Raw genomic sequence first — 12,986 nt, forward strand, 5'->3', positions numbered from 1 at the left:
TTCTTTGATGCGCACCAGATGATAGGCCCCTCTCAGATCCAGTTTTGTATAGATCCGGGCTTCTTTAACCTGGTCGAGTAACTCCGGGATCAAAGGCAATGGGTAGCGATTTTTGATAGTTACTTGGTTTAATGCACGATAGTCAATGCACGTTCTCAAATTGCCTTCTTTTTTGGCTACGAAGAATAACAGCACCGCAGCCGATGACATGGATGGGCGGATGAAACCGTTGTCCAGGTACTGCTTCAGGTACGTTTTCAGGTGCTGATTTTCGGGCTCAGTGAGTGCGTAAATGCGCCCACATGGAATCTAGGCCCCTGGTAGCAGATCAATTTGGCAGTCGTAGGGTCTGTGGTGGGGCAACGTGTTCTCTTGCTTCTTCTGGAAAACATCTTGGAAATCTTGGTAATTAACTGGCAGGGTCACGACCCCTCCGAGAGCATGGGTCATTCCCTCACGAACCGGAGAACTTGTGCGTTTCGCTTTTCGCCCATTCGGGTAACAGGTGTGTGTGCAGCTGTAGGCGAAAAGCAATTCGCGAGCTCGCCAGTTGACTCTTGGATTATGAGCAACCAGCCATGGCATTCCCAGGATCAGCTCAAATTGGGGGGCTTTGATCAGAATAAAGGCTATGATTTCCCAGTGCCCATCTTCGCACAGGAGGTTTCGGTGGTGCACTCCGACACAGGGCCCAAGGCAATTTCAGTACCATCAACCGTGGTTACTGTCTCTGCGATTGGCTTGGGACAAAGGACTAGCCCCATCTTTGCTGTAAGGTCTTGATTGATGTAATTCCCCACTGCTCCGCTGTCGATGTAGGCTTCCAGTGAATGCATGTCGGACGGCTGTTGATGGGGAATTGGGATCACAGGTAGCGCAAAATGGGAGGTCTGAAACTGGATTTCTTCGCTCGACAATTGGACCCCTAAAATTGCCGGGCTTGGTCGTTTCCCGATTCCTCATTAGGGGTTCCTTTATCCATGGCTCCGACGGTTCTTCTGGGTGGTTTTACCGGGCATTCCCTTAGGAAATTACCTGCTTTTCCACAATGCAGGCACAATTGCAACTCCCTCCTTTTACCTCGTTCAGCCTTGGTTAGAGGGGGCCTGACTCCTCCTATCTGCATGGGTTGGCTAGTCCCGTCGGGGCTCTGCTGAGTTTGATCTTTGGGTCGTACGAATAAGGGGTGCAAATTTGCTTTCCCACGATTGTTCTTCCTATCTTGCAGTCGGTGATCCAACTGGACCACCAAACTAATGAACTCGGCACAATCCCAGGGTGGGTCCACCACTTGGGCCAAAACGTCCTTTAGCTCCCCACGAAGACCCCGGTGAAACAATGTGGTCCGTTTGTCCTCCGGCCTGTCTGCCTCGACCACCAGTCTATTGAAGTCAGCAGATCCTGGCTCCCTTGATGAAGGGACAAAAGTTTGTTGTCTAGAGCCTGCCCATGGTAGCGTTGGGCGAAGAGTTTCTCCAGCTCCCGCTGAAACCCATCAAAGTCTTGTAACAGAGGGTCATTTCGGATAATGAACGGTACTGACCACTCTGCCGCACTCCCACTAAGGTAAGATAGCACGAAGGCCACACGTGATTGGTCCATGGGAAACGCCACAGGCCTGCACAGAAAGTGGAGGCGACAGTGGTTCATGAAGGTAGCGTATCGGCGGGGGTCTCCCGAAAACTGTTCCAGAGGAGCCAGAGGCACTGCCCCAGGGAGGTTGATCTGAACTGGATTGCTTGCGGTGGCTGAGGTGGACTGATTGATTCCAGGCAACGGAGCTTGTCCTGCTTGCGACTGGAGGAGTTGCCTCCAGAGGTCATCCGTCCTCTCCTTGGTCACATTTAACTCCCTTCGCAACGCATTCGTTTCCTGCCGTGCAGAATGGACCTCCCAGCGCAACTGCCCCAACAACTGGGCTAACTGATCTGTTTCCGAAGTTTCCATGCTAGGCGCCCAGGTGGATAATTAAGTTATGGGCTTCGTGCTCTGTAACGTTCACCTTGTTTCCATGGGGACACTTCACGATGAGCCAGGATGCTCTTCGGGACCTCTCAACTTTCCTGGAGTTCGGGCTGTCAAGGATCGGCTCTAGAAGACAGGAGGTGAAGTTTAACTGCTGTCCCTTCCTTGCGACCCACCTCCCAGATTCCCCATGCAGTTCCTCAGGAGACGTCTCTCACTTTGATTTTTATAAGGATGCACTCTCTGTCCTGCCGCACCGGGCAGGGGCGTGTCGTTAACGGCACCATTCCGCCGAGTTTCTTCACTGGTGAGGGCCGGAGTTCAGACCGGCTGCAACTCCTTCTTCTCAGGTAAGTCTTTCAAGGTGAAAGCAAAATCTTTATCAGGGTTTGCACTAAGTAACCTTTCCTTTCTTCTTGCAGGTGCTGGAAGCTGCGATGGAAGCCGGGGCCAAGTTCAAGAAGGTAAGATGGTACGCCAAGTGGCACAGAGAGCCTCCTTTCAAATGGCTAACCTGTGCTATTGTTTGTCTTGCAGTTCGAGAAGAACTGAAGATGAATGGTTCACAGGAATCCAAGGGACGAAAGATGTCTTGGAGGTGATGGTCTTCCTGACAAACTGGTAAGTAGTTCCCAAGATGTTCCGTTTTTTTCCCGTTACTTTCTAGTGAAGAAACAGGAGAGAGTCAACGAGCGTTGGAGGACTTCGATTGCAGAAGGATGCTGCTGAGCAGGTAAGGATGGCGATGGTTCTAGCCTCTTCTCGCCCAGAAGGTTAGGATGCAGAGCAAGACCCGGTGAACGTCACGCTGCAAGAGCAGAATAATGCGAAGTGTGTGCCTCTAATCGGGCATATTTTAAATAGCAAGGTGGCATCCCAGGTGCCTTTGGGGCAGGCCCCGCCCTGGATGCTAGACCGCTGAATGCAGTTCCCCAGTATTCCTCATGGGGGCAGCCATGCTTATCCATTGCCTATTGAAACCCCGTCCCAGCATGTGTCTCCAATGCCAACAGCAACAGGATTGGCTCCAAGGAATCCGAGGGGAACCAAATAAGGTCTTTAGGGCCCTGTGAACCCTCGGTGGGGATGAGGTCATGACAGATTGGCTATGGACAATTCTATGCTAGATACTCACAACTATGGTTTTGGAATAGGCCCGTCAGGATCTAGTCAAAGGTTTTGGACTGGAATTCTGCTAGGCCACTGGACAGGATTCAGGCACCTGGTTCTGCACTCAGCACAGCACTCTGGACACTGCACGACCTCTGGTTCTGGATCTGACAGGTTGGTTCTGGATTACAGCTCTGCTCTACTGGTTTGGATCTCTGGGTTCTAGCAAGAGTTCTTGGCAAGAAAGCAGAAACAGAATGCCCGGCTGTTCTTTTTGTGGGGTTTTGGGTTTAAAATTAGGTTGCAAGATTTTAAAGGCCAAGCTGAGAAGGGTTCAGCTTTGGAATTGGGCCTTCTGCTTTCAGAGTTCTGGAGACTTGGATCTGGGTTTTCCTGCAGAGCGCTTCGCCAGTAAATCAGTTGATAGGTGAATGTGTGTCTGTCCAGGTCCTAAACAGTACTTATTTATGTATTTCTCAAAGGGGTGGGTAGGCTGATTATACTAAGCCCACCCTCCAGGAATCCGATTGGTCAGAGTATTTCCCTTCTCCTGACTTGAGGAGGAAATCTAGTGTCATAGTGATTCTGCAATTTACAATCCAAGGAAAAACCTCCCGTTTGTTTCTACACAGAAAATCTATTTTTCATATAAAGCATATTTACAATATCACCAACTTGCTAATAATACATATTCACATCACAAATTAAATAAAGCACGTATCCATCCGAGTCCCACCTTCTTGAGAGTTTCTGTTCAAAATTGACAGTTTGTCGCGCTTTTGGTTGGTTACCCAGTGTCAGTCTGTACACATTTTTCCACATCCATGCGCATGACATCTGGGCATAATCCTGTACATTTTCATATTCCTAGCATTATCACAATTGCTACAACATCAATATTTTAATAGTCTGGTCTCTGAATATCGCACAGAATTCAGAGTAGTTTCAAACTGTGAGCAGCATTTTCATATTAACAACCTATAAAATACAGATTTTTCCAAGTTGTACACAGTTTTCTATGAGTCCTTTTTGGAGTTTAAGATACACAATATCTGTCTAGTCCCGCCTCCAAGGTTGGGCTGGACCAAGAGCAAACTGGGCCTCTCTTCCTTTGTCAGTTGGTTTCTGTTGACACCCAAATTAGCATTTCCTTTCAGTCAAGGGAGTCTTTTGTCTCCACTCAGAGCAACAGGCCAACATCTCCTCCCACCTCCATTAACAACTCAATGCCAGTTCCTGAGCAGAGAGGAGGGGAAATATTCCTTTGTTTGGGAGAAGCTGTGGAATGTCTTTGAAGTCCAGTGTGGCTGACATTAGTTCACTTTTAAAACACTGTTTAAAATGGTCTTTTCTAAAATACATTTACATTTTCTACACGTATACATACAGATCTCTTCATTCCAGTATTTTTAAAACATAGAAATTGAATTGTAACAACCTATATGGCTTTTGATGGCAAGTCTCTTCTTTTCCACAATTTGATTTTAAGACACAAGTTTTAAACTGACAGTATAGGTAAATGACAGCTTGGATAAAGGCGAGTGGCGGTACTGCGCCCATATCTGACATATTTTTCCCAGGCAAGCACCTTTTGAATGTGGATTTTTTTATGATGAAAGGTGCTTCTCCTGACATTGTGCTTATGGGGATTCATTAAATAAGGTGATGGTGAGCACCCCACAAGGATGTTGGATCTTCACTGCTGTTTGGGAATCATGATTTTGCACTTTCAACAGCAAAGGAAAAACGGATTTTAAAGCACTTCTGGATTTTCCTGGCAATGCAGCACTGCCTTTTCAAGCTTTTCCTGGCAATGCAGCACTAACTTTTCAAGCAGTTCTATTTCACTATGTGGGCAGCCCAATAATAGGTTTTGGCAGTGTGGTCTCCTGTTTTACCACTGACATAGGCAAAATGGATTGGCGGCCTATTTTCTAGATTTCCCTGCGCACTTCTCAGAGGTTGTTAGCACATAGGGCTTTTTGGCTGCCATTTTGTTGTTTTTGATTAAAGCAGCACACAGTTATGTTGCAGTCCAGAGCCAGTGGGTCAGAACATCCCACAACGGCAAGGTTGGGGTAGGTGAACGGGATTGGAGTGGTGTTTACCGTGTTCCCCTTGGATAGTTGTCCCTGCTTCCACAGCTGGGTACGTCCACATGAGATCCTCCTGTTGGATACCACCTGCAGGGGGACTATCGGGTACCAGCCTCAACACATGCCTGAATAAGAGATAGTTAATTCATTGGTACATATGAGAAAAAAATGAGATTCTGGCAGCCACATAGGATCAATGGATTTAAAGATTATGCTCTATTTTGAGGGATAGTCTCTAAGACATGTCTTCATGGCATTATTTAATCTAAGTGCACCGTAACCAGAAAGTTAGGTTCACATCTAATCCAAAGGTCAGGGCACATAGTAGCACGTTATTGAATACAAATGGTCATGCTCTTCCACTTTTGCCATGCATAAGTGGGTGAGGGCAACTATTGCCTATCTAGCTGACCCGGGCAGACTGCCTCTTGCAACGGTGGGCCATTTCTCAACCATGAAAGCCTGGTGCTGCCCTAGCAGTTTTGCAATGTCACAATTGCTGCCAATCTGGGCATGGTCCAGTGGCCTTACTGCCATATGAGACAGCCAACCTTTTTCATAATCACCCAGTTTAAGGTTCTTTGTAGCAATGTAGCATGCCAAAGTTAGAAGAAGCAATCACAGAAATTCAGAAACTACAATCATGTTAATTTTACCTTGAGTTTACGTTCCCAGTGTCTAGGCAGATAGTGAAACTAACTTTGGGATTGATTAGAGACACATTGGTCTTATTTTACCTATGAGTACCTGAGCTGCTTCTTGCATTGAAATGTCAAGAACAAGAGGAAACCAGTTGGGTCTGTAAGTGGAATAGTTTTTTTTCCACTTTTGTTCATGAAAAGGGAAACGAGCTCAGCAATATCAGCAGAAATGTCCACTGGGAAGATGTATCCTGCTTGTAGAAATCAATTATGCAAATCTCAAAGAAAAGACATTACATAACCTTTTTCTTCATTTGAACCAATGTAAAAGTTCATTTTTGTGGATGTGGTTTCATGGAATGCTTTTCATTCAGCGGCCAAACTATATGATATACTGTAATGCTTACTCTGACAAACTGCAGCGCATGCACTAATGATTGACTACGTTTTTGCTTTACCATTATTTCCGTTCTGTAACAGTTCATGATTAATTTGGTCAATTGCATTTAATTATTTATTTAAAAAAATGTTAAGCTTTTCTTTTCAAGTATGCTTTACCTGATTTATACACTTACATTGTATCCACATTAATTGTTTTTTTCAATTTCGAAGACGTTATCCTAAATGATCACCTCTTTTATTGAACAGAAACTGGGTCACCAATTTCAGCCTCCTGTGTTGGCCTTGGAAATACCACAACACCACCACCAGGACAAACAGGAAAACCTGTGCCAGGGTACAATGGTAAGCCACAAAACTATGGGTACAATGTCTAATAACTTTAAGCTGATAGTAACTTGTACTTTTGGAATTTAATGTTGTGCAAATAGTTGTAAAAACGTGAGATAGATTTTGTCTAATTGCTAACATATCATTGGCTGGCAGCTAATCAACCACAACCAAGGAGATGCAAAGAGAACCTGAATTTGAAGGCTCCCTACTAAGACAGTTGACATAAGCAATGTTGGGACAGAAATATTCCAATGTCAAAATGGCAGATGAATTCACTGACATAAACTGACCATTAGCAACGCATGCACATTTTAAAGAGGGTGACATATGTAAACCTTGTTTCAACTCAGACACCAACAAGCATATTGGTGAAACATTAAACAGTTGTCAAATGAACACCCCATGCCTAAAACGTTTGAAGGCAGCACCCCCGCAAGTAAAAGTCCCCCAAGATCCACAGACTGTCCCGAGAGGGGAGCCATAGAGGTGGAGTCAAACGCCAATACTCCTCCCAGACCGGCCCCAAACCAGCAAAACTGCCATGGGGGGACTACACAAGAGCTGTTGGGTCATCAAATGGGGAGATTGGAACCTGGAAGGAAGGGGGGGGTCAGAACCTAATAGACAGTCAATAAAAATAAAGGCATGATGCACATTGACACCAGTGGGAACTCGATCACCTCTCAAAAGAAGGAAAGGCTTTGCATAACAACCAAAAGGAGATCTCACGAACATAAGCGCATTAGGGGGACCAGTGGCAGTGATACAGGTTCCAACACTGATATGGACTCGGAAGGTCATAAAGGAACTTACGAGGGAGTGATTGAAGTAGCCTCTGACTCGGATAATACTGGGTCTGGTGACTCAGAAGACGAAATCAAGGCAACAAAGGAAACTGAGTCTAATCAACCGAATCCTGAAAAAGTAGAAAAAGGATCAAACCATCAAACCCTCATGAAACTGGGAAGGCAAGGTGCGAATCAAGGGGCAATAAAAACAGCAAGCAAAATAGCCCTTAGTAGACAGACACCGAAGTACAGAATGTTAAGAAGGAAAGGAAAATAAGAGGAGCCATAAGGAAAGGGCTGCCACTCCTCTCCTGTCATGTCCATTAAAGGCTTTCTTTACTCAACACCATAAAAGAAAGCTACTTACGGAAGATGAAGTGTCTGACGCTGAAATGCTCAAAGTAGTTTGCGAAACATCACCAGCATTAAAGCAGAGAAGAACGGAAATGGATGCCACCGCACCTAACAGCCAGGAACAGGCTAAAGGGGTGATACCAGAAAAGAGGGTAAAGGACAGTGAAGTACCTCATAAGGGCAGAGGGGAGACGGTTTGGGAAGTATTGGAGGAAAGGGGCCAGCTAAGCACCCTTCCACCAAAGCCCCAAACACAATCCCAAAAAAACGGGATCCAGGAGATCATATGTTCAACGGAAGAACCAGGGGAGGGCAACGATGTAGAGACGGGTCCGGCAGGCCAGCCACAGAGGAACATAAACCAACGACCTGAGTGCCAGACCGATAGGGAGCAGCGTGTGGCATGGACAAAGCCACATCTGGTGTTGGGCTCGCCTAACAATCCGCCTATTGAAGCAAGGGAGGTGTCCAAAGTCCTCTGGGAACACGTCCTACTGAATAAGGGGTCAGCGGGACCCAAACCGAAAAAGGACAAAATTCAGAGTCCCCGTTTGGATGCTTTACATATAGAGCCTCTCGCGGCTACGCAAAGACAGGAACAAATTCAAGAATCTCCGAAAAAGAGAAGATTAAGTGACATTGCAGCCTCAATGCAGAAAGAGTCTCCAAATAAGAAACCAGACATGATAGCAATTAAGTTCAGCAATGTCAATTGTACTAGCACCATTCTGCAAGTTATACGAGGCAATTAAAGAGGATGTCAGGACAACACCGCAATTTTATCAAATATGATAAGCATATTGGCCCATGTGGAAAGCTATATCACCGTTGTAGAAGACCGAATTACCCCCAGCCTTTCAATTGGGAAAGCAAAATCATAATGCTGGAAAAGAAGATCGAAATCATGGAAGCCTTAAATAAGGAACAAACAAAACAAATCAATAGTCTGAAGTCCAAATCCCAGGTGGCGCAGCCACAGCCAAAGAAAAAGGGAAACCCTCTGCCAACACCTTGCATGGAGAAAAGGGAAGTCAACTCGGGCCAAAGCACAAAGAAAACAGTCCAAGTGCTATTGCATCAGACAGAGGAAATAAGAAGCCCCTGCGACCCATCAGAGATAATATTCATCCAGTCGGGGCAGCAAGAAAAGGAGAAACACGTAAAACCAACTGAACGGTGGATGGACGATGGCACTGCCAGATTGTCAAAAACCGCAGAGGAATTCATGGAGAGTTCCGATCTAATGAATATGTCCATACACGCAGAAAGGGAGCAAACAGACCAAACAAAGATTCAAGAGACGTAGTGAAAATCAGTAAACCAGCTAAGCAAACAAAGGATCTGGATGGAGTAAACAGGGGGGCAGAAAAAGAGCATGCTTCCAAAGAGCCTACCACGCCACTGCCGGAAAATCCAAAGGATTTTGAACCCAAAAGTAAACACCAGTCAACGACAGAAAATATAAAGAACAAAGCAAAAGAAAACACCATAATAGAAAGCCCACGTAAAGAGAGAGAGCAAAGATCCGAAAGGGTAAAACAAAAGAGCACTAAAGAGGAGATAAGAGTGTTTAAGCTGGAGCAAATGGACACTGAAGGAGGATATTTGATCCTCAATAGACCTACAGTTTTGAACATAACGAAGAAAATTAAAACATTTAAAAAAATCGGAACGGAATCCTTTAAGCTAGTAGAGCCATATCACAGGGAAAAGAAGGCAAAGGCCTATCTACATCTTAAATCAGCGGGAATTGAACACATTGACCAACAGGCCTATGATGAAATTGAATCTTTGGGCTTCCACCTGACGGAGTTAACCAGGATCAGGGATAAAAGGCCCCCCTCAAAGGAAAAGGTAGGAAGTCCTAAACTACTAAAACACTAGAAATCTAAGACGGAAGAGCTATATCGCCAAAACCGCTGTTGTTACGCCAAGGAGCGGGACGCAGCCCGAAAGGACCACCGTGACCCCAGATGGGAAGGAGTCTGAAAGATATAAGCGGGAGGGGTAAAGAAACCCATGACGCAAGTTGGTCCCAAAACACTAGGGAGAACCGGGACTGGGACCATGGATATACATCGGACTGCCCGAGCGGAGACAAGCAAAGAGCCAACGAAAAACGATGAAAAGAAAAAGAGCCCAGGCCAACAGCGAGGGTGTAGTATCGACTGAACGTAAAACAGGCTCGTGGAAATGGTTAACGCAAAGTTGGAACAAAAACACAGGAAAATAGCAACGACCAGGGTCACCCAGCGTCCTTGAGAAAAATTACAGCATTGGCGTGGAGAGGCCCAAAAAGGAATATTTCAGCTTGGGTTCGTGGAACACAAGCAGCCACGTACATTTGACAACAGTCGGAGAGGTTGATTTGGGCCTCTATGACATAATATGTCTACAAGAAACGTGGTTGGTGGACAAGCCGGCTTTTGATGGCTTTGCTGTGGAAATCTCATTGGCGGTGAAAGTTCTGCTAGGTAGACCATCGTCCGGTCTCCTTGTGGCTATTAAAACAGGACAGGGGCTATCAGAACCAAGAAAATGGAAAGAGGCATACAAACTGCTGGTGGTTCTGACATCATGGAGACAGTCGAATGATAGGAAGCAAGACTCGCACCCAAAGTCCTTAGCAATAGTAAACTGCTATTGGAACCCGCAACGGATGTCCACAAAAACATTCTGTGCTAACATGAGCGATGGACCAGCTGTATGAGGAATTCGAGAGGATTGAAATCATAATTTGCGGCGATTTCAACGCAAAATGTATTGATCTGGGGACCACACAGCCATGAACCGCGCAGGGGAGGGGGATAAAAGAAGCAGCTGGAGAAAGAGGAAAGGCGTGGAATGAAGTCATCAGAGTAAGGAACATACAAAACACAGCCTCTCTCTTCCCTTCGCAATGAAACCTCCCAACGTGGGAACGAAATTCCTCAAAAGCGACCCTGGACTACATTTTTATTTCAGAGGGTCTCACAAGTGACATGAGGAGCTTCGAGGTCATAAAAACTCAACAAAGTGACCACAATTTACTAACTTGCACGTGGCAAGGCAGCAGACTAAGCAAAGAATCTTACGAAATAGCTATCGAAGCTAACGCCCAAAAAACACGACTCAGGATAACTGAAGTTGACCTCGTGAAAATCAAACGAGCTTGGGCCCAAAAGGTGAACAATAACCTGGCGAATAATATTGAAGACAGGCCAAACTACCTACCGCTGTTACTGACTTTTCGAATGCAGGCGACAAAACCACCAGTAAACCAGACTCTGCAAGACACGCATTTGACAAAGCATTGGTCGATCAAAGAAAAGTGGTACGAAGATGGAAAAGAATAGCCAAAAAAACGAATGCTCGGGAAGGCTCGGAGAAATGGAAGCAGGAAACAAAAGGGTACAAACATTTTTGAAAACAGCACAGAGCACACCAATACCAAAAGGACGCAGAGGAGATGATGGGCAAATTGCAATCAAAAAAATCCAGTGAGTTCTGGGGCCTAATAAAAGCAATGACCAACACACCAAGCTCCGTGTAGAGTAACGCTGTGCCTGAAGAAATCTAGATACGGTACCTAACCACAGAATTTAAGAGCCCGGACAGAGCTGTGTATATGGAGAATCAACGGTCCAACACACCCTGGATAGATGTATCCGATCCAGCTGATATTGAAAGGAGAATCAACAAATTGAAAATATCTGGAGCCCCGGGCCCGGATGGCCTAACAAACGTGGACCTTAAACTGTGCCCGAAGGAATGGTCGGAAGTGATCAATAAGATCTTCGGGGAGTGCGGCAGGAAAAAAATGATCTCGAAAACTTGGCTGAACGTGGTCATTGTTCCAATTTATAAGAAAGGAGCCCGAAGTGAGCCACAAAGTTACAGACTTATCCCCCTATTGGACATAATCGGGAAGATTTTTGCAACTCACTTGCTCTCACATTTCCGAATCTGGGAACAAAACGGCCCATTGAAAGACTTCCTGCAAACGGGCTTCCAAAAAAACGGCAGGAGCGTGATCAACATTCTATTTTTGAACATCTTGAAAGCCAAAGTAAAGGAAGGGGCGCCTAAGATCTTTCTGGCTTTTGTGGACCTATCAAAGGCGTTTGATAGGATAGACCAGAACAAGCTATGGTCTAAACTTCAAACTTGGAATTGCCCGGAAGAGGTGATGGACCCAATAAAAGCTCTTCATGCCGAGACTAAAATCAGGGTGAAATTAAACCAACAGGGCACCTTATCCGAGGAGATTGTGGTAAACAGAGGCGTTAGGCAGGGGTTCCCATTGGCCCAGCCTTATTCATAGCGTTCCTGGGAGATTACCAGCACTCAGAAAGTAATATAAGAGCATTTCCGCCTAAAATCAGAAAAACAGAGATTCCTCACCTGTTGTATGCTGACGACGTGATCCTGATCGATCAAACCAAAGTGGGGCTTCAACGGAAACTATCCAATTTGGTAAATTACATCAGTGAAAACAACCTTGAGATAAATAAATCGAAAACAAAGATCTTGGTTATAGAAAAAGGCCCAAGTCAAACGAAAAAAAATCAGTCATTGTTTCTCGATAACATCAAAATAGAAACTGTCAAGAGCATCAAATACCTGGGCGTTTTGATGGATATTTCCGGAACGGACAGCGCATGGCAAAGTCAACTGTGGGAGAAAGCTAAGCGTCTGACCACACAAACAAGAGCAGTGGACAGGAAGTACGGAAAATGTTCGCTAACTCCGGCGTTAACCTTTTATAAAACAAAGGTAGTGCCATCGTTAGTTTACGGAACAGAGTCTTCATTGTACATACCACGTCAGCTATGGACAAAATTGGAGGGGTACGTATGGAAAACGCTGTTAGGTCTTCCGAAATCGACAGCTATGCCGGCGATCAGAGAGAATTGGGCCTGGTATCCTTAGTGTCAATGGTGGATCAAAGCGCGATGAGACTATTCAGGAAAATAATCATGTCTGACACTCTACGCACCTATGACATCCTGAGAGAAGAAATCGAAGCAGGAAAATGCACAGCCTTAAACAAATGGGCTAAGACTAGAAAAGACGATCTCACACAAATAGCCTGCTCAGAAAAAAGATCTGAGGGAAAACCCAGACCAAATTAAACAAAAAATGGAAGAGTGGGATTGGATTATTACAGGGGAAAAAACAGCTGGAAATAAACTTCTAACCCATTTACCTGCCACTTTCAGCAATCTGAAAAAAAAACACAAAATTACTGTTTAAAATTCCCAGACAAAAAAATGAGAATCTTGTTTCTGAAAGCCAGACTAATGGGACAGCTTTATTCC

At 45.3% G+C, this 12,986-nt stretch overlaps 1 protein-coding gene across 1 annotated transcript in view; it reads left to right on the forward strand.

Moving 5' to 3' along the window:
- Window positions 1-12,986, forward strand: part of ACSS3 (acyl-CoA synthetase short chain family member 3) — a 1,135,158-nt gene that overhangs the window by 944,257 nt on the left and 177,915 nt on the right. Inside the window, exon 10 of the mRNA XM_069629310.1 lies at window positions 6,461-6,556. Coding sequence (XP_069485411.1) covers window positions 6,461-6,556 — 96 coding nt within the window. The remainder of the gene's footprint in view (window positions 1-6,460; window positions 6,557-12,986) is intronic.

This window comes from Ambystoma mexicanum, chromosome 12 (assembly GCF_040938575.1).
Source record: "Ambystoma mexicanum isolate Mex_15411 chromosome 12, UKY_AmexF1_1, whole genome shotgun sequence".
Taxonomy (NCBI): Eukaryota; Metazoa; Chordata; class Amphibia; order Caudata; family Ambystomatidae; genus Ambystoma; species Ambystoma mexicanum.